This window comes from Pleurodeles waltl, chromosome 4_2 (assembly GCF_031143425.1).
Source record: "Pleurodeles waltl isolate 20211129_DDA chromosome 4_2, aPleWal1.hap1.20221129, whole genome shotgun sequence".
In the NCBI taxonomy this organism is placed as follows: domain Eukaryota; kingdom Metazoa; phylum Chordata; class Amphibia; order Caudata; family Salamandridae; genus Pleurodeles; species Pleurodeles waltl.
Window position 1 is genome coordinate 1035685419 of NC_090443.1, and position 26036 is coordinate 1035711454.

General features: G+C 51.1%; 1 protein-coding gene across 1 annotated transcript in view; it reads right to left on the reverse strand.

Moving 5' to 3' along the window:
- LOC138293661 (aldehyde dehydrogenase family 3 member B1-like) overlaps nt 1–26036 on the reverse strand; it is a 346834-nt gene that overhangs the window by 46193 nt on the left and 274605 nt on the right. Inside the window, exon 8 of the mRNA XM_069232958.1 lies at nt 17426–17592. Coding sequence (XP_069089059.1) covers nt 17426–17592 — 167 coding nt within the window. The remainder of the gene's footprint in view (nt 1–17425; nt 17593–26036) is intronic.

Consider the following 26036-nt stretch of genomic DNA (forward strand, 5'->3'; position numbering starts at 1 on the left):
CCAGTCTCCTCGATGTAGCTGAGGGAAAATCTGATGAAAAGCCAGCATTCTGATTTTTTTTTTTTCGGATGTATTTGTTCAGATGTCTCAGATTCAGAATGGGTCTGAAGGCCCATTCTTGGCCTTTCTTCTTCACCAGAAAATCGCGGGAATACACTCCTTTTCCTCGCTGAGCGAACGGAACCTTTTCTATTGCTCTTTTCTGCAACAGGATGCGGACTTCTTTTCACAGTGTCGAGTAATGAGCAGGCGCTGACCTCGTTGGTGGTAGAGAAGGTGGAGGAGATTTGAACCGAAGAGAGTAACCATTCTCCACAATGTTTAGCACCCATTTGTCTTTTGTAATGGCGTGTCACTCGTGAGCGTAATTGGTAATAATTCCCCCCACTGGAGTGGTGGACAGGGTTAGGGGAAGCGAGTCCTCATTGTTTTCCCGCTGCCTTGTGAGTAGACTCATGTGGTCTACTTGGAGCGCGGTCTCTCGCAGTTATGCGTTGCTGAAAGAAAGGCCTCCCCTGCTTCTGTTGAGGCCTCTGGGACCAGTAAGGGGGTTGAACCCTCTGCTGAAAGGGGCACTTGTCATAAGGCCTGTACCTCCTATATTCTCTTCGCCTATCCAGGCCCACCGCCTTCATAGTATCTACCTCCGATTTCATCCTCGCCATCTCATCGTCAGTGTGAGATCCAAATAATGAGGTTCCATTGAATGGAAGGTTCAAGATTCGGTGCTGTGCCTCCTGCCTCAATCCTGTAAGGCGCAGCCATGAGGATCTCCTTGCACAAATGCCATGTGCATAGCCATGAGCCGCCAAATCCGCGCAGTCTGCAGCAGCACTAATCTCTTGGTTGGAAACCAAACTCCCCTCTTGCAGGATCTCCTGAAAATCTTGCCTATCTTCTCTAGGCAATTTGTCAACAAATCTGTTCAGGGAGTCCCACCTTGGAAACAGATTTATAGGCGATACATGTGATGAAGCTCTAGATGCCCCTGAAGAGTCACTCTGAACCATGACTACTGGGTCTTGGTGGAGAAGTCCAGTCTCAGGAATTGTAGGTGACCTTTGATGGGGGCTGGTATGCAGAGAAACCCTTTGCGAGATAGATGTTACAGGAGAAGGTTGTCTCGACGTCGATCGCTGTTGTGTTGCTGTCAACAGGGATCCATGGGTTTCTGCCGTCGAGCGAGGCCTTCCCGTTTCCTCAGGCCTCAACGTCGACGCCGCATGCTTCGACGATGAGCGGTGATCCGCAGCAGGAATGTGTCTTGACGTTGAATGCCTTGACGTTGAGCGGTGTGCAGATAGAGACGAGTGCCTCGACGTAGTACGATGCAGAGACCTCGACCTAGTTCTTGAGGTCGGCTTCGACGGCGGATGCCCCGACGTCATCAGATGATGTGTAGTCTTTGACGGCGTATGAGTACTGATGTACCTGCTCGACGTCGATCGGTGTGCAACCGTCGATGGAGAACTACCCCGATGAGGAGGTAAAGGCTTTGACATCTTCTTTCGACGTCGCTTGCGTTGCCGTCGACTGCAGTGTGCTCTTTGACATCCGGTGATGCGACGATGGCAGGGATGACGTCGACGGTGAGCAGACAGGAACCTTCCTACCTGCCGACGTCAATCTGGCTCGCTGTTGTGTAGATTCCTTGGAAACTTTCTCCCTTTCATGAAGACCATGTAGCCGAATCCTCTCTCTGTCCTTGAGAGTCCTTTTAGACAGATTCTTGCAATGTCTGCAGGTGTCAGGAGAGTGACTCTGAGGCAAACAGACTATGCACACAGAGTGTGGGTCTGACTGGGCCTTCTTCTTCCCACAAGAGGTATATTTCACAAACAATGAAGGCATTTCTGTGAGAAAAAACTTGTCTCTCAATCAGGAGAAATATAGAATTGTCGAGTAAAACAGAGAAAAACACAGTATAGGTAATTGTTCTGGTCAAATAACCAGAAAAATGAGAGCTCAATGCTCCAGGATCCTCACAGAAGAAGCCGGAAAAAAGAACTGACCTAACTGTGAACCAACTGTCACCTCACTCTTACCCGTGAGGCATGGTGGGATACTGGAGGTGCTCAGGGTCTTAAAGGCACGGTGCCAATTTTTTGGTTCTGCTGTATTAACCTGCATGCAGCGTATTTGCTAATAATGCTCCTTTATTTTCAATGTAGTTTTTCTCTTTTAAAATGGACTGCTTATACTTTATATGCCTTCTACTTTGACTACAGAAAGTTTTAACTTTAATTGAAGGTTTTAATTTATGTTTAAAAAAAAACTCAAAAAAATAAACCATTTTTAGCCTGTTTCTCAACATAGACTGCATAGCTGTTTACACATGTATATATTATATTTGTATTGAAAGTGTCTACTAAAATGTTATTTTTCATAGCTATTTCATACATATAATTGTGTGTTTGTATATGCTCCAAGGTCCCCGCACGTGGGCGGGAATTTTCAGTGTTTATGACTATTGATGAGGATCCCCTGGAAGAGAACCTGGTGCACTTGAAAAATTATACATGCATGTGTAACAAACCGTGTACCACAGTACCTTACATATATGTTTGGGGCCTAAAAAAAAGCTAAAAATGGCCAGATTTCATTGAAGTTTCATTAAAAAAAGAAGCCAATTACTTAGCAATGTGTCACTCTAAAGAATTGACAATAGCATATCTTTCACAAACATTTTTAAAAGGAAAGGGGAATATGAGACATTGTCAGCCAATAGGCTACAGTTTCAATCATAGTAGAGAAAACTGAAGCTGTGCCTTTAAGAGCCTCAGAGCACACCCTGTATCCCACCATGCCTCACAGTTGACAGTTAAATCAGGTAATTTTTATGAAAATTAAGAATCCTGTGTGAAGCAATTGTTGAGAGCTGTATAGCTGCTGCCCAGGGAGTGGCAGGGGAGGAGGGGGAGGGGGTGCGGATATGACTTTGATGAGGATTCCCCTGGAAGAGAACTAGGATTACAGGTGAGTAACTTTTCCTTCTCTTCCAGGGGATCCTCATCAATAGTCATAAGCACTGAATGGAATAGCAAGCCCAACCCACAAATAGGAGGACATGAAATAAAAAAAGCAGCTCCAACAATCACCTGAAAAGATTCTGCAAAGAGACCTACCCTACTTGCGAATAGAGACAGTGGTGTCTAGTAAAAGTCTGAACAGATCTCCAAGAAGCAGCCTTGCATATTTTTTGAATGAGAATTTCTCAGAAGGGCTATGGTATGAGCCTTTCTCAATGTGGAATGTGCTTTAGGTCAACCAGGTAGGGGGTTCTTTGCTATCTGGCATGAAATAATTATGCAGGATACAATCCATCTAGGAATAGATTGTTTAAAAAGAACGTAAGCCTGTTTGTACTGGGGCATAATTTATGAAAAGGAGGTCTAACTGTCTTCTACCTTTGATTTTGTCTAAATTTCAGGCTGGCACTGATTAGTAAAGAATGCAGAGGAAACAGTTTGGTTAATGTGGAAATCCTAAACCACCTTAGGAAGAAAACTGGGGTGCGTTCTCATTACCACTCTGTTACTATGGAATACTGTATATGGTTAAGAAGCGCATAGATCCTGAATCTCACTAACTCTACCTACAGAAGTAATAACAACTTGAAAAGCTGCTTTCCTTGCTTGTAAGATGTTGTGATGAAGCTTTGTAACTAAGTTCAAAGTGAGGTCCTCTTTATTTAGAGAGAACAATGTTAAGCTTCCAAGTAGGAGAAGTGGATTCAACTGGTGGAAATACCGTTTTAATATCTTCTAGAAAATCTTTAATCACATGCATTTTAAAGGAAAAGGTTTGTGATGAAGACTTCCTTTTGGCAGTTATAGCAGCAAGGTGTACTGTAATAGAAGACAATTGTAAACCAGACCTTGCCAGATCAAGAAGATATGGTATCAATACACTTCTTGACAGGAGGACAGATTGTGGTTGCTCTGAATGCATCAAATGCAAAACTTCTTCCCCTTAAAGTGCATATGATTACCTCGTGGACGGTCGTTTAGCGTCTCACAGAATGTTCATGCATTCCTGTGGAAGACCTAAATGGCCATATTGCAGGAATTCAGGAGTTATAATGCTAAATTCAGTGTTGGATGGTTGGTGTGGTGGATCTGGCCCCCAGACTTGTACAGGAGATCCTGTCTGCACAGCAATTTCTTGTGTGATTGTAATAATAGGTGAAGAAGGTCCGTGAAGCACCACTGATCAGGCCATTCTGATGCAATCATTATTATCTTGGATATGGATCTATCAAAAGAGTATTACTCCTCAACCCTGGTTGGTAAATTTTGGAGGCATAATTTTAACATTTTTTTAGCGTTGGCAAATAAGTCTATTTAAGGATATCCCCATTCTTGAAAAAAATGTTCTACAACTTTGTCTATTGTGATTCAATCATGCTTCTCTTGGGAAGTCTGACTGACTGAGTTTGTCCGCTTCTATGTTTTTCACACCTGAGAGATGTAAAGCTATGATTGTCAAGTTCCTTGCAACAAGTCATTTCCATGTGGCTTGTGACTCTAGGGACCAAAGTCTCAAACATGTCCCTCCTTGCTTGTTCAGTTAGCACATTATTGTGGTGTTGTTGTCTGAACAAGCAGAGAAGTAGTTTTGATAGCCGGAAGAAGGGATTTTAGAGCCAGATGAACAGCTCTCAACTCAAGTAGGTTGATGTGGTATATTTTCTCTTTCTGTAAACATATACAGTCCCTTTCATCAGATTCTTCAATTTGGTCCACCATGGAAGTGATTGGATGGCTGGTTGAATCAGAGTCAATTTCTCCTCCCAACTGTTCCAGAACTGGTTCCATTGGTCCTCTAGACATTGCTGCAGAGGCCACATGTGAAGTCTAGCATGAGAAGCTAGAAAAAATGCAAGAGGCCATTGTTCCCACTATGAGTGAAACATGTTGGGCTGTTCAATGATTAGTGTCTAATAGAATGTGACATTTTAGTTGGCTTGATAAGTCTCTTTTCTTTTCGAAGGATACACCTTTTCAGACTGTGCATCTATAATAGCTCCCCGATAATGTACGTTTTGAACTGGGAAAGTAGCAAATTTTCTGAGGCCTCATTTTGTCAGAGTGTTGAGGCATGCTTGAAAGTGATGGAGTGTTTCTTCAGAGGATGTTCTTTTTATTAGCCAGTCATTCAGATTAGGATAGATGAATATTTTTTGTTTCCTCGGATGCGCTGCAATGACAATCATACATTTTGCAAATGTTTGAGCAGGTGATTTTAGTGGGACTTTGTATTGAACATGTCTTGAATGTACTGTGAACCTTTGATGTTTTTTTATCATCAGAATGTGGAAGTAGGCATCTTGAAAATCTATTGCACACATCAAGACTCCTTGATGTAGTTGAGGCTAGATCTGCAAACATTCAGATTTTTTCTTTTCTTACGTATTTTTCAATAACCTGAGGTTGAGAATGGTTCTGAACTCCTCCTTTGTTCCCTCCTTTCGAACCAGAAACTTCCAGTCCTTTTTGATGCAAAGGAACTTCTTCCACAGCAATTTTCTGTAGTAAAATGTTTACCTCTTTTTTTTAATCTTGTTGACACGTTGATGATTTGCTTGGAGGAAGACATGTGGTAGGGGCCTTGAAACAGAGAAACATATCCATTCTAAACAATATTCAAGACCCATCTGTCTGCAGTTATCAGCTGCCACTCTGAAAATGGTGTTACAATACTTCCTCCCTGTAGGAGGCTGGCCTGGTTTGTAGTGGGTACCAAAGGTACTTACACCTTATACCAGGTCCAGTTATCCCTTATTAGTGAAATGTAGTCAGTGTCTAGAAGCCAGGCTGTCTAGGGGTAGCTGTAGCTGAGCAGCCAAGGCTTATCTAGGAGACATGCAAAGCTCATGCAATACCACTGTAGTCACACAGTACTTACACACATGAAAGAAAATACTCTGTAGTACATAAAAAAAGGTACTTTATTTTGGTGACACAAATTCCAAATATACCTTAGAGACTATAATCCCTTAGGAGGTAAGTAATATACACAGTATATTCACTAGAATGCAGCAACAGCTGTTAGAAAACAGTGCAAATAGTGAAAATCACAATAGATAGCAATGGGCCTAGGGGGAACACAAACCATATACTAAAATAGTGGAATGCGAAAGTTGGTTTCCACCTAGGCAAGTGCAGTGTGGCAAATGAGCTAAGCTTATGCTTACCTAGACTGTTTGCACTGTCCTTCATCTTGCGCCAACATCACATTATATCATGTTATGGCTATTGCTGTTGTTCTTGTTCTGAATAAAGAATTGCAAGTCTCACACTAATAAAAAGAGAGTGTTCTCGGAAACTTTCTCATTGTACCTAACCAAGCACATTTTAACTGTCCCAGGCCACTGCTACGCAATGTATCAGTTCAAATGCTCGAATAATCCAAAGTATTACTACCATGACAGAATCTTCGAATATGTTCTGCAGTAAAATGTTTTTTCTTGCTTGTTCCCTGTTGGTGCATTTTCTGAGAACCATGTACCTGTGTAGAATGTATGAAAGTCTTTGTCTGAAGTCCTCTAAAAACATGTAAATTTCTGTATCTCAGAGGCCCTTATTTCCCACCGTGGAAGGCAAATCTATGCCAGATGTCACTTAGAACCATACTGAGTTCTCTGTCCTTGTGATCTGCATGCTTTGCTGCTAAACTTGCTTTTGGCATGTTTGATGTACTTGCCTGTTAAATCTTTATATAAAACACCTAAACTACAACACTTGTCTGTCATTCTTTCAAGAATGTTTCAGCGTTTAGTATTGAGCTTGATCTATTAGAAATTGTGATGGAACAAGACCTCCCCATAAGTTTCCACCTGGTGGACGGCAGACCTAGAACCAACACTCATCCCCACAGACAACGCAAGAAATCTAGGGATAATTCTAGACGACAAGCTCAACATGACGGCTCAAGTCAACAGTGTGTACTTCCTGCTTAGACATTCTACACATGTTGCAAAAGTTCTTCATGGTTGCCTCAAAGCACCAGACAGACCATTATGCATGCACTCAACATCAGCAGGCTGGACTACCACAACATGTTCTATGTCAAAATCTCCAAACAACTTCTACACAGTCTCCAGACTATCCAGAACATTGCTGTAACACTCATACTTAATCTCCCAGGCCACACCTACATCGCTCCTCAGGAACCTTTACTGGCTTCCCATTTAAAAGCGCAGCCAATTCAAACTTCTCGAGCACACATAGAAAGCCCTACACAACACAGGACCAGAATACCTGAACACCACGTACTATCTCACCACCCCATCAGACACCTAAGCTCTGCCTCACTCTCGCTTGTACACATTCCCCACATCGGCAAAAGAAAAACTGGAGGTTGCTCATTCTCCTATATTGCATTCAAGACATGGAACAACCTCTTCCAACACATCAGAGCCTCCTCCCCACTTCTTGAGTTCTGCAAGAAGTTGAAGACCTAGGGGGTCATTCTGACCTCAGCGGTAAAAGGCCCTTACCGCCGGTCAGAAGACCGCCATAACACCGCTGCGGCCGCGGTCAACCGCCACGGTCATTCTGACCCACAACGGCCAAACCTCCAAAATTCCGTCCTCCACTGCAGGCCGCCACATCAGCGGGCAGCGATAAACTGGAGATGACCAAACCTCCACCGTCACGCCAACAGAAATACGCCCATGCCATTACGACCCACGAATCCACACGGCGGTCATTCAAACGCGGTATTCCATTGGCGGTACACACCGCCGCGGTCAGAATACACACACATCACCAAAACACAGCCACATTGGACAATTTGAAATACACACACCTGATACACATACACACACCACTCCCACACAATCAACCAACTATAAAACACACACCCACATCACCCACATCACCCACAAACCCCTGCGACCATAATTACTGAGAGAAGGAGAGAGAGACACAGCAGACAATCCAAAGCAAGACACACTGAGGCACACTACACCATCACACACACCACATAGTAGCACAAAGCACCACTCACCAACATACTTATCATCACATACACCACCCCACACCTCACCCACACCACCCCATGGCACCCCAAAGGCACCCACGCTTTTCGGACCAAGAACTCCGGGTCATGGTGGAGGAAATCCTAAGAGTGGAACCCCAGCTCTTCGGCTCGCAGGTGCAGCACACCAGTATAGCTAGGAAGGCGGAGCTATGGCAGCGGATCGTGGAGAGGGTCAACGCGGTGGGACAGCATCCCAGGAATAGGGAGGACATCCGCAAAAGATGGAACGACCTACGGGGGAAGGTCCGATCAATGGTCTCCAGGCACAACATCGCGGTCCAGAAGACTGGCGGCGGACCCCCACCCACCCCTCCTGAATTCACATCGTGGGAGCAAGACGTCTTGAACATCCTGCATCCTCAGGGCCTCGCAGGAGTAACCGGAGGAATGGACTCTGGTAAGTCCAATCTCAACTACTATATCCCCCCCACCCCACCAGCATGCCAACCACACCCCCACCCTCACCCCCAACCCCCCAGCACACATCCTCCCTGACAATGTCTCACCAGCACAACCCACCCATCCCAACACCAACTCCTGCATGCCAACACAAATCAAGGGCACCCATCACCTAAGCATGACCACTGCACTAACCCCCCCATCCCCCCTAACTACCCTCACAACACCTCCCTCAAGGGAATGCCTGCACTGGGGGACAAGGGCACCCATAACACGCACGCTATTGCACACACAGAAACAATAACCAAACTCTCTTACCCCATGCAGGACCCGAACGACAACACACCAGCCAGGAGGGTCCAGAAGTGTCCATCCCACCACCGGAACAGGCCCACACTGAGGATAGCAGCTCTGTCGACAGTGAACCTGATGACCAGCCCGGACCATCGGGGACCTCTGGGCAGTCGGTTCCCCTCAGGCAGCCACAGGCCACACCAGACCCGACCCCCTCTGCCAACACCAGCACAGCTCCCACCCAGCGGGCCCATGCCTCTGTCTCTAGGACAGCTCAATCAGCGGTGTGTCCGCCACTACAGGGCACCCAGGCTAACCCAACACCCCAACAACAACAGGGACCTGGGGGCAGTGGTAGCGGGCACACCGGCCAGGGGACAGAGGCCGGGGGAAACCGGGCAGCTCGGAGGGCTGCTGTGCGACAGGGGGGGGAGGAGAGGCCCAGGGAACCCACTCTCCAAGAGGCCCTCACCACCATCATGGGGGCATACCACCACTCCCAAGAAACGATGGCGACGGTACTGGCCAGGTTCACTGAGATCCAGGCACAGCAGGAAGAACGCTACATGGGGTTCAGGGAGGAGCTGAGAATCATCGGGACCGCAATGGGGACCATCGTCCTGGCCCTCCACAGGATAGAGGACGCGTTGCGGGACCATGGTGCACCACACAGGGCCCCTGTCACTAGGCCGGACCAGGAACAGCCTACCACCTCCGCCGGCGCTAGTGGACAGGAGGTCCCAACACCTCGACAGCCCCCCAGAACCCCACCTCCTGCTGAAGAACAACCACCCCGTAAGAGGAGCCTGAGACCAAAAAAAAAGACAGAGTAGGATGTCAAGACCCCCGCCAGCAGGACATACCCCCTCAAGTCTTCCCACTGTCCCACATTGCCACCCTGTCCAACCATGAACTGCCTATGCTCCATCCTTCCACAGGCAAAAGAACAATGCACCTGTGAGACTGAGAACTGGACTCTGCCATGGATATTCCTCCACCCCCACCCATCACCCTTAGAATCACATGTACCGATATCTAGCACTGTAAATAAATCACATTTTGCACACAAATCTGTTTTGAGTCATTCTGTATTATTAACAAATGTATTACATATTACTGTTCAATTTCTGTTCTGTCAATTAGTCATGACAACATACCAATGTCAATACGCTGTATTTCATGGGCGAACCAAGCAGAAGTCAGGAACTGAGTCAGACAGCACTGAGAAGGGAAGGGAAAGGCAAAAATTAATGAAAAACATCTGTGGGGAACTACAGAAAGTACAGATGCAGGAGGCTAGAAGCAATTGTGAAATGGCGTGGGTGAATCTTACCTGGGTGTTACTGGAAATACTGTTGTATCACTCTGTCCCTATTGTCTGTGTCGTCCTCAGAGTCTTCCTCCTCTTCACTCTCCACAGGCTCCACGGCTTCTACAACACCACCATCTGGACCATCCTCCTGCAGGAAAGGCACCTGGCGTCGCAAAGCCAGGTTGTGGAGCATACAGCACGCCACGATGATATGGCACACCTTCTTTGGTGAGTACATTAGGGATCCACCTGTCATATGCAGGCACCTAAACCTGGCCTTCAGGAGCCCAAAGGTTCGCTCAATCACCCTCCTAGTACGCCCATGGGCCTCATTGTACCGTTCCTCTGCCCTTGTCCGGGGATTCCTCACTGGGGTCAGTAGCCACGGAAGGTTGGGGTAACCAGAGTCACCTATTAGCCACACACGTTGTCTCTGTAGCTGTTCCATCACATAGGGAATGCTGCTATTTCGCATAACATACGCGTCATGCACTGACCCTGGGAACTTGGCATTTACATGGGAGATGTACTGGTCAGCCAAACAGACCACCTGGATATTCATTGAATGGTAATTCTTCCTGTTCCTGTACACCTGTTCATCGTCATTTGGGGGGACTAAAGCCACATGGGTCCCATCAATTGCACCAATGATGTTGGGGATGTGTCCAAGGGCATAGAAATCAGCTTTCACTGTAGGCAAATCACCCTCCTCTGGGAAAATGATGTAGCTCCGCATGAGTTTCATCAGGGCAGACAACACTCTGGATAAGATCTTGGAAAACATAGGCTGAGACATCCCAGATGACATGGCCACTGTTGTCTGGAATGAGCCAGTTGCAAAGAAATGGAGGACTGACAGAACCTGCACCAGAGGGGGTTGGCGGATGGGGGACATCAGGGCTGGCTCCAGCTGGGCACACAGTTCATGGATGGAGGCACGGTCAAGTCGGTATCGTAGTATTATATGGCGTTCTTCCATTGTCGACAGGTCCACCAGCGGCCGGTACACGCGAGGATTCCTCCTTCTCATCGCTAGTCCCAGCGGACGGTGCCTAGGAAGGAGAATATGGAGTACAGAGTCAATCCACTCACAGGTACGTACAACACAGCTTGCACAGTACAGGTAAATTTATGGTTTGATATGTTTGTATGTGTGCCATTGCAAGGCCTAGGCCTGTGTGACGCATTAGAAATTAAGCCATGTGGGCCCTTGAAATGGCCGATGCCTGACCTGTGAAGTGGGACAATGGGATGTGAGGTCACTGCGCTGGCGGGGCACACCGTGGCGGTAGGCGGTCGAAGACCGCTGTGCGAAGACGCATTGGTTAACATTGAAGCCTATGGGTTTCAGGAGCCAATGACGATGTGCGCCGGCGGTCCCGGGACGCACCGCCGCGGTACGCACCGCCGCGGGTGTGACCGCCATTTTCTATCAGCTCAATCATTCGAGACCTGATCATCCACAGGAGAGGACCTATACTGCAAGTGCTGCTGTGAACTCGGTCTGGAAGTGACAATGGCTGCTGCTACTGGTGAAAGGGCCCCCGCCTTCAATTCAGAAGAGTTGGAGAAGCTCGTGGACGGGGTCCTCCCCCAGTATGCGCAACTCTACGGTCCTCCAGACCAACAGGTGAGTACACTCAGTGCACATTGAATGGGTTATGCCTGTGTGGAGGGGGGGGGATGTAAGTTGGTGGGGTGTGGAGGGAATGGGGAGTGCAACGCACGACAGATGAGAGAATGGGAACCATGACAAGGTTGGGGAGGGGGGGGCATGTACTCCAAACATGCAGATATGTGACGGTTTCTCTTTCCCACCCTGTACATGTCAAACAGGTGAGCGCCCACCAGAAAATCGATATTTGGCGTGCCATCGCCGAGGAAGTCCGGAACTTGGGGGTCCACAACAGACAGGGCACCCACTGCCGCAAGAGGTGGGAGGACATCCGCCGCGGAACGAGGAAGACCGCAGAAACACTGCTGGGGATGGCCTCCCGACCTAGGAGGGGTGCCAGTCGCACCATGACCCCCCTGATGTCCCGGATCCTGGCGGTGGCCTACCCTAATTTGGATGGGCGCTTGAGGACAGCACAGCAGACACAAGGGGGTGAGTATCCGCACATTCTCCTATCTGTATGCGCATTGGAGGCGTCTGGGTGGGGGAGGAGGGCTGTGGGTGACATTAGGCCCGGGCGCTCTCTGTAGTGTAGTCCGCTCCCTTAGGCATGGCCCTGTGCCCCCGCCCCCCACCTCTGTAGGGTGCCAAGTGCAGCTACCCATGCTCCCGCATCACCCATGTGCGCGTGTGTTGTCCCTAGACCTGTTTGCCTAGTCAGAAGTACTGAGTAGTGTACCCCAAGTTCGGGACTTAGTGCACGAGGCACCTGTGTCTGTCCTCTCCGCAAAGGGTATTGCTAAGGCATGCACTCAACTTTGTTTAATTTCTCCCCCCACCCTAAATCTTTGTCTTCTTGTGTTTTAGCATCATCAGGCGGAGGAGATTTGGCGTCGGAGCAGGAGGGAGCTGCAGGTCACCAGGCCCCGGTGGGCACTGACACAGACACCGAGGGCACCAGTGATCAGGAGGGCGAGGGGAGCACCACAACGGGGGTGCCCGTTCTGTGCCATCTGTGCCCCCCGCAACAACAGGTACAGCCGCCACCCAGCGCACCAGCACCGCCCTCCCAGCAGCCCCTCAGTCTTCGCTCCGTGGCCGCTCGGCCAGGAAGGCGCGCGTCTCCTTCGCCCCAGGCACCTCAGCCCCTGCCTCTGTTACCCCTGCTGCCCTCAGTGCGGAGCTCATTGACCTGGTGAGGACGCTCATTGTTGGGCAGACTACCCTTCTGAATGCCATCCAGGGGGTGGAAAGGGAGGTGCATCGGAGCAATGCCTACCTGGAGGGCATTCATTCGGGTCAGGCTGCCCATCAACGAGCGTTCACTGCTCTGGCCTCAGCACTGACGGCAGCCATTGTCCCTGTCTCCAGTCTCCCTCTTCTATCTGCCTCCACCCTTTCTCTGTCTCCTGTACCTCAACCTATCCCATCCGCACCATCAGACCAGCCTGCACACACCTCAACACCCAAGGCCAGCTCATCCAAACATAAGCACCACAGAAAACACAAGCATTCACCCAAGCAACACACAGATGCAGACATATCAACAGTCACTACCACCTCTGTGTCCCCGTCCTCCTCGTCTCCCTCCTCCCTCCCTGTGACGTCTACACTCACACCTGCATGCACCCCAACATCAGCCAGTTCTTCCACCACCAGCAAACCCTCCACTACAGTCCGCACACCTGCAGTCACCACCCCCACTGGCATTTACACGTCCCCTGTGTCCTCTCCCACTGTGTCTGTCACCCCCTCTTCCAAGACACATAAACGCAGGCAGACACCCAAACAACAGCCAACCACCTCACCACAGCCTACGTCCCAGTCACCTGCACCCAAGGACAGCACACCTGGCTCTCATACAACCACATCCTCTTCCTCCACTTCTCTCACCACTACTCCTACCCCTTACCTTGGTCCCAAGAAAAATTACCTCTCCACTTTTGACCTCTTTCCCTCCCCCGACCCACCCCCTCCAACTGGGAAAAGTCCCAAGGGCACCTCAGCCACCACCAGCCCAACTACTACAGTGCAAGTGGTGCATGGCATGTGGAGTCCACCCTTTGGCGGCAGTAACACTTCGGTGAGCAGCAAGGGGACAGCCAGCCCCCCCCCAGGCAAGAGGACCCGGAAATTGAAGGGCCGCCGTGAGCGGACAGAGACGGCTGCCCCCAAGGAGGTGACTCCGGCCACTTCACCGGCCACAGCAGCCAGGGGAGGCAAGGGCCCGAAAGCCCCATCTAAGGAGCGGAAGGACAGCAGGGCGGAGAGGACAACCACCAGGAGCGCGGAGCAGGAGGGCCCCACAAGCCCCATCCCGGCTGCAAGGGACGACACCAAAGGGCCCAGGACTCACTCCCCGAAGGGGCCTGACACAGCACGGTCGGAGGGCGACTGAGCAGGGTGTCCAGGCCAGGTATGACTCCCTTGACATACTGCAAGAGCACCGCTGAACAGGGCCCCGCCGTGAAGACAGGTACCGCTGAACAGGGCCCCGCCGTGAAGACAGGTACCGCTGAACAGGGCCCCGCCGTGCTGAAGAGCACCGCTGAAGAGGGCCCCGCCGTGCAGAAGAGCACCGTTGAAGAGGGCCCCGCCGTGCAGAAGAGCACCGCTGAAGAGGGCCCCGCCGTGCAGAAGAGCACCGCTGAAGAGGGCCCCGCCGTGCAGAAGAGCACCGCTGAACAGGGCCCCGCCGTGAAGACAGGTACCGCTGAACAGGGCCCCGCCGTGCAGAAGAGCACCGCTGAAGAGGGCCCCGCCGTGAAGACAGGTACCGCTGAACAGGGCCCCGCCGTGAAGACAGGTACCGCTGAACAGGGCCCCGCCGTGCAGAAGAGCACCGCTGAAGAGGGCCCCGCCGTGCAGAAGAGCACCGCTGAAGAGGGCCCCGCCGTGAAGACAGGTACCGCTGAAGAGGGCCCCGCCGTGCAGAAGAGCACCGCTGAAGAGGGCCCGCCGTGAAGACAGGTACCGCTGAAGAGGGCCCCGCCGTGCAGAAGAGCACCGCTGAACAGGGCCCCGCCGTGCAGAAGAGCACCGCTGAAGAGGACCCCGCCGTGCAGAAGAGCACCGCTGAAGAGGGCCCCGCCATGCAGAAGAGCACCGCTGAAGAGGGCCCCGCCGTGAAGACAGGTACCGCTGAAGAGGGCCCCGCCGTGCAGAAGAGCACCGCTGAAGAGGGCCCCGCCGTGAAGACAGGTACCGCTGAACAGGGCCCCGCCGTCTCAAGCACCGCTCCGCTGGGCCCTTCCTGTCAAGCACCGCTCCGCTGGGCCCCGCCGTCTCAAGCACCGCTCCGCTGGGCCCTTCCTGTCAAGCACCGCTCCGCTGGGCCCCGCCGTCTCAAGCACTGCTCCGCTGGGCCCTTCCTGTCAAGCACCGCTCCGCTGGGCCCCGCCGTCTCAAACACCGCTCCGCTGGGCCCTTCCTGTCAAGCACCGCTCCTCTGGGCCCCGCCGTCTCAAGCACCGCTCCGCTGGGCCCTTCCTGGCAAGCACCGCTCCGCTGGGCCCCGCCGTCTCAAGCACCGCTCCGCTGGGCCCTTCCTGTCAAGCACCGCTCCGCTGGGCCCCGCCGTCTCAAGCACCGCTCCGCTGGGCCCTTCCTGTCAAGCACCGCTCCGCTGGGCCCCGCCGTCTCAAGCACCGCTCCGCTGGGCCCTTCCTGTCAAGCACCGCTCCGCTGGGCCCCGCCGTCTCAAGCACCGCTCCGCTGGGCCCTTCCTGTCAAGCACCGCTCCGCTGGGTCCCGCCGTCTCAGGCACTGTTTATGGTTCACTGTGCCCACCATGCCTCCTCCTTGACCAGTGGACTCTGTAATCCACCTGAGAGACTGTGGCTTTGCACTCCCCAGGATGGTACAGTGGGCAACCCACCCACTGTAGAGACATTGAGAGACTGTGGCTTTGCACTCCCCAGGATGGTCCAGTGGGCAACCCACCCACTGCAGAGACTTGAGAGACTGTGGCTTTGCACTCCCCAGGATGGTATAGTGGGCAACCCACCCACTGTAGAGACTTGAGAGACTGTGGCTTTGCACTCCCCAGGATGGTCCAGTGGGCAACCCACCCACTGCAGAGACTTGAGAGACTGTGGCTTTGCACTCCCCAGGATGGTACAGTGGGCAACCCACCCACTGCAGAGACTTGAGAGACTGTGGCTTTGCACTCCCCAGGATGGTACAGTGGGCATGGTGGCTCCTCGTGGATCTGGCGTCGTGGACTCATGTGGCTGTGGTGGGCCCCCCTTCCCTTCCCCCTGAGGTGCCTGTAGTTTTGACATCGGATGCCCCTGCAGTGTTCTCTCCAAAGGACTCAGGTCTCGTGTGTGGGCTTTGCCCTTGTTTCGCAGAACCTTGGCCCACGTACATGTTAGATTCGTAGGATGTGCAGGACTTGTTACTTCAGTGATACACTGATGTGTATATCTTTTTGGTTTTTGTAAATATTTTTCACGGTTGCTCAATTATTTCCAGGTGCTTTTTTTGTAAATGAAAATTTATTCCAAATTTGGTTGTGTCATTGTATTTTTAAAGGGTCTTTGTGTGGTGTCACTGTGACTTCCTGCTCTGCATTGGTGTGTACATATTGGGGGGGTGGGGGGGTCGCATATGTGTATGCCCGTAACCTTTCTTCCTCCCCCCTCCCGTGTGTCGTAGGTGCAGTACTCACCGTTGACGTCTGCGCCGGAGTTCGTACTCGTGGTAGATGAGCAGGTAGACGAGAGCAGGTATGATGTTCAATTCGGGTTCCATGCTGTCCGGATTCCGCGTGGAGTGTCTCGAGGTGAGCGTTTTCCATTGGAAATGTCTGTTTCCGCCGTGTTTTTATCGGCGGTGCTCCCGCCCCGGAAAAGGTGGCGGATTGGTGGGTCGTGATAGGGTGGGCGGTACATTGTCTGCCGCCTGGCTGTTGGCGGTGACCGCTGCGCTGTTTGTTTGTTCCGCCGTGGCGGTCGGAGTGTTAATGCGGCGGCCTGTGTTGGCGGTTCCCGCCAGGGTCAGAATTGCATTTTTTTGACCGCCGGCCTGTTGGCGGGTTGGCCGCCGCTTTATCACCGACCGCCAGGGTCAGAATGACCCCCCTAGTTATTTGCAGGAGCACTTTGGGGACTACACAATTACAGGGCCTAGATACTGTCTTGGGAGATTAGTGTGCTATACACATCAGTATAACACAACATAAAATAACTTAACAAATGGTTACTGCTTGCCTTTGAAAGTTGGTAACCAAAAAGAGGAAGTCACAATGGATTTGTGTACTACTAGGCAAGTCACCATGGGTGAGAGGGTTTTATTGGACCCTTTAAGTTTTTACAATGTATGCATTGTAATTTACAATGGGAGTTGTGAATTATAAAGCACTGGTGAGTACTTGCGTTGCAAATAGGTACTTTGCATTCACAAAATCTTTATGAAAGCAAAATACCTCCTTTGATTCCCTCTGCAATTGGATTAGGCACCTCACCTCAAGCCTAGAAAGCAGCAGAAAACACACATCACTACAGTTTGCACTGGTGAGTAACAAAGCAGCAAAAGAGTAAGGGAGTACAAAATAAGCATAAATCACCAAGCCATGAAAAAACAATAACACATTGAAAGGTATGTCATAACAAAGAGGTGCAGGAAGGGATGATTTTTGTGGTATTCCTAATGTATGATACATTTACTGTGCTCCAGTAGCCTATGCATGGCAGCTCATGTTTTCCTCTATATTAAACACTCTCTGCATGTTAGCAGATGTTTCATGTGCAATATACCTTGCTGTCAGGCGAGAAGACAAATGTTGCCAGTGGTCTCTCGTGCTGGTTGATGAAGGCGATGGCCTCATCTGGGCCCTCAATGGTCAGGAACGGCAGGATGGGGCCAAAGATCTCCTCCTGCATCACTGGATCGGTCTCCTTTACATCCACCAGTATGGTAGGGGCTGAACAAGGAAGGAAGGAAGAAATACATACCTGGTTAGGATGGAGGAAGAAAGACATGGGGTCTATAGAATGTAACATTATTACAACTGCTAGACTCTTCAATGGTGGGTAGTAGGGGGCTGAGGATATACAAAATCTCATTGCAGTCTCTCCTAACTTTCCTCCCTACATCAAAGAAAAAATATTTATGGATATGCTGCTCCACTGTCTGACTGCAGGATTGCTGGGTTGCAGGTGAACTGTTGTCTATACCTGAGTACAGATTCAACCAAGCGAACAATGGGGCTCACGCCACAAGTCCCTTCTGCGTGTAAGAATTGTGATCCAGCCTGTCCCTGTCACTCAGGTCTCCAAGTCAGACCTCTCTTTGACAGGATCCTTGACATGAAAGTCCAGCGATCATTTTCAGCCAAGGCTTGGTTTCAATTCATCATCATAGAGTACTCAGAGGATTCAACTGTTTATATGAGCTTGTGACCTGGGTTCATTACTACACACTCTCATATCAACAGATTTTGACTACAAATAAACCACATAGGAAGAGACTGTCCAAATCTGTGGCATAGATGTTTCTACAGAAAACACAGGTTACTTATTTCCCCAAAGAGTTTTTAATTCATGTGCAATGTATGATAATGTTCAAATATAAACAGACTTTTTAATGTTTGGAAATTTCCTGCAGATTCTTTTTTATGTCTCCCTAAATTCCCACAATAAAAGCAATACACAGCAAAGAAGTCCTTTATTAAAACTATGTTAAATAACATTGTGATCATAAATGATAGGAAACAAATCCAAATCAAAAATAAATATTAGTGATCAGTAAGATGCAAGAAGCGCTCGGTTCTCAAGCAATAGTAATACAAGTGTATAAATGACATAGGGGGTCATTCTGACCCCTGCCGGCGGCGGATGCCGCCAGCCTGGCGGGAACCACCAGAAGACCGTACCGCGGTCAAAAGACCGCAGCGGTCATTCTGAGTTTCCCGCTGGGCCGGCGGGCGACCGCCAGAAGGCCGCCCGCCCGCCCAGTGGGAAACCCCCTTCCACGAGGATGCCGGCTCCGAATGGAGCCGGCGGAGTGGAAAGGGTGCGACGGGTGCAGTTGCACCCGTCGCAATTTTCAGTGTCTGCTATGCAGACACTGAAAATCTTTGTGGGGCCCTGTTAGGGGGCCCCTGCAGTGCCCATGCCATTGGCATGGGCTCTGCAGGGGCCCCCAGGGGCCCCACGACACCCGTTCCCGCCAGCAAGGTTCTGGCGGTCAAAACCGCCAGAACCAGGATGGCGGGAAGGGGGTCGGAATCCCCATGGCGGCGCTGCCTGCAGCGCCGCCATGGAGGATTCCTCAGGCCAGGGGAAAACCGGCGGGAAACCGCTGGTTTCCCTTTTCTGACCGCGGCTTTACAGCCGCGGTCAGAATTGGCCTGGATGCACCGCCAGCCTGTTGGCGGTGCATCCGCAGTCCCCGGCCCTGGCGGTCTATGACCGCCAGGGTCGGAATGCCCCCCATAATCTTCTGTATCACCCAGCGTATTCACAATTAACAGAGTTTAAGTGGGTCCTTACTGATTGTCAGCGTCATTTTCATCCCGTACTAATGTAAAATCATCTTCAGGACTTTAGTAGGTATTGGCCCAAGACACTGAGTAGTGACATGGGGCCATATGTACGAACACTTTTTCCCATAGACACAGAATGGGTAAAAACCTTTGCTACATCTGGCCCATGGTAAGATACAATTGAGTGCAGTTGCATTAAATAATTCACCAGTCAGGGGATTGAGATTGGACCACCAAGTACGTGATTGGCAGCAGAGGAAACAAATTCTTAGGCCGCATGCCCACGCTTTCCATCAAAAAAACGAAAACAAGCATTTGCAATGCAATAGGTCTTGCACTTGCGAGGGATAGAGCTATTGGCATTGTAAATGACAATTGCCCTCATTATGACCCTGGCAGTGAGTGATAAAGTTTTATGACCATGGCGGTGAGAACTCCCATAGACAGCCAATGTACCACACCAACCGCTAGGGCGGAAACACCACTCACCATGGCGGTAGCCGGCAACAGCCAGGGGGAAGACAAAGTACTGACTGCCACATTATGACACAGCACACCGCCACCTTTTCCGGGGTCGTACCAACGCCATCAAAAGCCTGGCGGAAACACATCACAGAAGAGAAAGGACTTACCATCGGAGACACAGGGAAGAACAATGCCATCTTGGAACCCGAACTGCAAGTCTTCCCGATGATCTTCTATGTTATGCTCCACCTGGAACGCCAACAGCTACGAAGACGACGACGCAGAGTACAGCCGCCTAGCACACAAGGGAGGGAGGGAAACGAGAGTGACACACACATGCACAACACACACCATTCAGATATACACACCATAAACACAACCAGCTGCACACGAACAACTATTTGTCCCCGATACACAGCAGAATAATGCAAGGACTGGCCGAAAGTGATTGTAATCAAATCAACATCTAAAAAACGTAATCAATTTGTCAATGAAACAGATTTGTACACATGTACACAAAGGGACACTGCCCAGTCCAATGTTCAAAGGGCCCACATGGCCACAGGGCACAGTCTAAGGCCCAACTCGAATCCTGACTTCATCCGGATAGTACTCTGCAGGGGCATCAGTTTGCAAATGGGTAGGCACCTCATGGGGAGGGAGGGAGGGAGGAGGGCTCTTCAGCCGGATGCGGGAACAAGCCCACTGGTTCTGGAGGGGGCTCCATGCACATTGCTCTGTCCTGGGGAGTGCAAGGCCACAGTCTCTCAGGTGGGTGACTTGCCCACTGGTTCTGGATCGGGCTCCATGCCCATTGCTCTGTCCTGGGGAGTGCAAGGCCATAGTCTCTCAGGTGGGTGTCTTACCCACTGGTTCTGGATAGCGGTCAATGCCCATTGGTCTGTCCTGGGGAGTGCAAGGCCACAGTCTCTCAGGTGGGTGACTTCCCCACTGGTTCTGGAGGGGGCCCCTTGTACAGCAGCCCATGGAGGGTGGCCTACATAGCGTCCGCTGGCGGTGACGGCTGCAGTGTGTTGGGGAGCCTCTGCAGTTGTTGATGGTTGCACTTCATCAACTGGCGGTGTGGGCCCCATGACAGCTGGTGGTGGTGGAGGTGTCACACTGACAGCCTCCGCTGGAGTAGAGGGCTTCGTCTCCTCCATTACATGGGTGGATGGCTCCTTCCCCTACTTGCCTGGAGGTGCAGGCTCCTTCCCCTTCTTAGATGGAGGTGCAGGCTTCTTCCCCTTCTTCGATGGAGGTGTGGTATCCTTACCACAACGAGTAGGTGGTGCCACCACTGTCCCCATGGACTGTTTGGCTGAGGTGCTGGGCTGGGTCTTTGGTACCCTGCTCATACAGGCAAGTCAGGAGGGGGAGGGAAGAGGTCAAGTTGGGCAAGGAAAAGCTTTTTAGAGATGGTGGAGCGGGAGGAGAGAGGAGTTATGGGAGTGGAGGTAGAGAGAGTGGTTGTAGGAGGTGTATGTCTGTTGGATTTGGGTGCAGGTGCATGGGCTGTATGCTGTTGTGAGGTGGATGGCTGTTGGGTGTGTGAGTGCTTGCGTTTGTGTCCTTTGGGGGTAGACAGACAGGGTAGGGAAGGACAGGGAGGACGCGTGCATGGCTGTTGTGGAGGTGTCTGCTAGTGAGGTGTGTGTGCTTCTTGGTGTGGTGATGCTGTTGGTGGATGTTGATGTAGTGCATTCAGGTGAGAGTGTAGATGTGACTGGGAGGGAGGTGGAGGAAGAGGAGGAGGAGGGGGAGATGGTGGAGGCAGTGGATGTTGTCGTGTCTGCACCTGTATGGTGTTTGCGTGAGTGCTTGTGTGATGAAGTGTGGTGCTTGTGTTTGCCAGTGCCACTCTTGTGTGTTGCCTTGTGTGCATGCTCGTCTATATGTGTGCCTGGGATGGGTTGGGGTTGAAGAGAATGGGACTGGGAAGGGTAGTTGGAGGGGGGACAGTAAAAACAGGGACAATGGCTGCCATCAGAGAGGAGGCCAGAGCCTGAATCGATCTGTTGGGCTGCCAATCCACTGTGAATGCCCTCCAGGAATGCATCTGGGAGGCCAGCCCCTGGATGGCATTCACAATGGTTGACTGGCCTACAGAGATGGATCTCAGGAGGTCAATAGCCTTCTCTCTCAGGGCAGCAGGGCTGACTGGGGCAGGGCCTGAGATGCCTGGGGCGAAGGAGATGCCCACCCTCCTGGGTAAACGGGCACAGGCAACTCGCTGAGGGGCTGTTAGGATGGTGGTGCTGGTACGGCGGGTGGCGGCTGTACCTGCAGCTGAGGTGGTCACAGAGGTGTCCGCCACCACCAGGGAGCTCCTATTGGAGGAGGTATCTGAGTCTGTATTGTCCCCTCCAGTCTCCGTCGTGGTGCTCCCCTCGCCCTCCGTCCCACTGGTTCCCTCGGCATCGGTAGACTCTGCCTCCTGGGTCCTGTGGGATGCAGCTCCCTCTGTCACCGGTGCCCCTGCTCCTCCGCTAGATGATGCTAATGCACACAAGGACAGGATGACAAAACAAGAAAGACAGAGAGATAAAGGATACACTGAGTCAATGACTGCACCAACACCACTATTGGCATACACATTACCGTCACAAAAAGGGAACAGTCTTAAGCACTATGCATTGAACTGCCAGTCATATGGCTAGTTACTAAGGCAAGATGAGGGCCACACACCGCCAACTGCAGCACTCCTGTTACCCACGATGCCCTGCCTGAAATGGACTGCTAACAAGCAGTGGCGACCGGCAGCTTTAGGAGGGAGGAGGGTGGGTGGGACACACACACTCATTCTTTCACACACACACACGCACCCACTCACGCACATCCATTAACAACACTCATAACACTCAAACATGCACATGTGCACCAAACATTCAATTTAAAACATAACACACATACACACACACACACTAACCTTCAGCCTCCAGGTCCCAGGAGGGTTGGGACTGCTGCCTTCCCTCATTTCTGACCTTAGGTCAGCCAATGAGGGAAGGCAGCAGTCCCAGCCTCGTCACAGAGTGGGATGGGGTCAGTGAGACTGCTGACCCCACGCCACTCTGTGACGAAGTGTCACTGATTGACAATCGCCCTGGGCACTTCAGGGCTTAAACTGAAGCGCCCAGGGAGAGTGTCAATTGGTGACACTTTCCTCGTCACCCAGGCAAGGGCCTTGAGGCACCTTTGCTGAGCCGAGGAGGTCACGCCCATAGGAGCTGTGACTTCCTCAGCCCAGCAAAGTTCAGCTCAGGCAGCCAGGAGTGTGTGCAAATGTCTGCTCCTGGCTGCCTGAGCTGAACATGGAGAGTGTCTGTTAGGCTGACCTTTGTTCAGCCTGACAGAGACTCTTCATGAGGGGCAAAAGGTGGGCAGGGCGTGGCCCCTCTGCCCTAAAGGACGGGCCGCTACTGCTAACAAGATAGTTTACCTGTATTTGCCATACACCCATTACCCTTGAGATGACCCACGCTGCAATGTCTGGCCTGGCCTTAGGGGCACCCAGTAACACACATCCACCACCCACATACCACCCGACCAGCCAAAATATGTAATGATACGCACTGTACTCACCCCCTTGTGGCTGCTGTGATTCCCTCAAGTGCCCATCCAGCTCAGGGTAGGCCACAGCCAGTATGCGGGCCATCAGGGGGGTCAGGGTCTGACGGGCACCCCTTCCTCATTAGGAGGCCATCCCCAGCTTGGCCTCCGCGGTCTTCCGTGCCCAGCGTCTCAGGTCCTCCCACCGTTTCCGCCAGTGAGTGCTCTGCCTGCCAAGACCCCTAGGGTCATCACGTCTTTAGCGATGGCACGCCACATTCCCTTCTTTTGATGGGCACTGACCTGCAGAGGCGATACAGATGGGAGGACACCATTAAACAAACAGTCCAGCCTGTCACACAAATGGCCCACCATACCCGTTTCCAACACCATTGGCACACACATAGTCCAGCGCACACCATGTACACTGCCACAGGACATTCCCCCCATCCCCCTTACACGATGCTTGCACACACATCTCCATGCATCCTTCCCACATGCATCATGCCCAAAGTGGACTCACCTGTTGGTCTGGAGGCTCATACAGCTGTCTGTACTAGGGTAGGACCCCATCCACCAGTCGCTCCAACTCCTCCAAAGTGAAGGCTGGGGCCCTTTCCCTGGTCACACTGGCCATGGTAGGTTCCAGGCACAGGTCACAGCAGCAAACGCAGTGTGGGTGTTCTCCTGTTGAAGGTCAGGAAACAAGTGAGGAATCAGATAGAAAATGGTGGTCACGTCTGCGGCGGTGTACACCGTCACCGCAGGCATAGATCCCCATTGGCCACTGTACTCTATAGAGCCCCATATTATCCAATGAGGAATTGCACAGCGGTCAGGGCCGCCTTCCGCCACGACACCCACCGTTGGCGGAATTACCTCACTTCCACCTGTCCCTACATACAGGACAGGCGGTTACCATTTCAAGGGGGGGGGGAGCAGTCATGTCGACAATTACTGCGTCACAGGTTAGATTGGCACATACTTTGCCATTAACACTGTCCCAATACATAAGTGCACCAAGTGGACTGCAGTTGTGGTTTTGGTGTTTCAATTGTGACAGCCTACTCACTCTTGTGTCCCTTAGATACCTACCGCTGCTGATGAATAGGAGGTGGAGACATACCCCCGTGTACAGAACCCTGGTGGACTTAGCTACACTGGAGGACATGCACATTATCCTCACCTACAGACTGGACAGGGCCACAATCACAGAGCTGTGTGTCCAATTGGAGCCTGACCTGATCTCATCTATCCTTTATCCAACTGGGATCCCCCCTATTGTGCAAGTGCTATCAGTGCTCCATTTCCTGGCAACAGGTTCTTTCCAAGTGACAGTGGGCTTGGCAGCAGGAAAGTCACAGCCAATGTTCTCAATCGTGCTGGCAAGAGTGTTGTCTGCCCTGGTAAAACACAAGTGCAGATACATTGCTTTCCCCCAGGTAGAAGATTTGGCCACTGTGAAGGCCGGATTCTACGCTATGGAACATTTCCCCATTATTATTGGGGTGATTGACGGGACACATATAGCGTTTGTCCCCCCCGCAGAATGAACAGGTGTTAAGGATCATAAGAGTTTCCACTCACTGAATGTGCAGATGGTGTGCCTGGTGGACCAGTACATCTCCCACGTCAACGCTAAGTATCCTGGATCTGTGCATGATGCCTTTTTTCTGAGGAATAGCAGCATCCCCAATGTTATGGCCCAACTACAGAGGCAGCACAGGGTATGGCTGATAGATGAGCCTTGGTCCCCATCCACTGTATGTTAGAGTATGCCTCTGGTGTTAACCCCATAGGATTGTGTGTGGCTAAATGTTGTACCTCAATACTTGCAGGTGACTCTGGCTACTCAAACCTATTGTGGCTGCTAATCCCTGTGAGGAATGTCAGAACAGGCGCAGAGGAACGTTATATTGAGGCACCTGGGCGAACCAGACGGACTTTGGGCTCCTGAACGCCAGGTTCTGGTGCCTCCATCTGACAGGTGGATCCCTGTGCTACTCACCCGGGAAGGTCTGCCAGATAGCAGTGGCATGCTGCATGTTGCACAACCTTGCCCTCGGACGCCATGTACCCATTCTGCAGAAGGAGGAGACAGGAGATGCCCCTGAGGCAGCAGTAGACCCTGGTGACAGTGAGGATAAAGAGGCTGAGGATGAGGACAACAGAACATCAGTTATCCGTCAGTAATCCAACGACACACAGGTGAGACAGTGCAACTGACCATTCCTATGACTACTGGTGTATTCTGTGTGGCTGTAGCATGATGGCATTAACTTCCTTTTACCTCTACTTACTGTCACCTATGGTTTGTCATTTTACAAATGTTGGTGATATAACAACTGTGTACTGATGTGCTGACTACAGCCAGCTACAGGTCATTATCTCTATGCTCTTACAGTGTACAGTTCATTTCCAATGGATGTGACTGTTTCAATAAATACACATTTTCAACACATACAATACTAGTACTCGAGTTGTGTTCAAGGGTGTTTATTGTAGAGCTAAGAAATAGAGGGTAAAGTGCAATGGAATGGGGTGATGATGGAGGAAACTCCAGGGTATTGTTCCAGTCTGTTGGTAGCACAGGTGCAGTGTCCATGGGGCCATTGGAAGGGAAGCAACAGCAGTTCAAAGTGGACAAGGTGACTGAGTGGGACACAAGGGGGACAATCAGGAGAGACTCATTTCCTGGCAGGAGTCTTTGCAAGTGTCTCTGGCTTTGTAGTGAATCCTGGTTTGTTTTAACGGGATAACAGGAGTTAGCTTAGCCATAGGCTTGTAAACTCGTGCCCCCGTCACCCAGTGACTTTTAACCTACTTAGCTTGCTCTGTCTTAGTCCATTTAATTATTTATTTCCTTT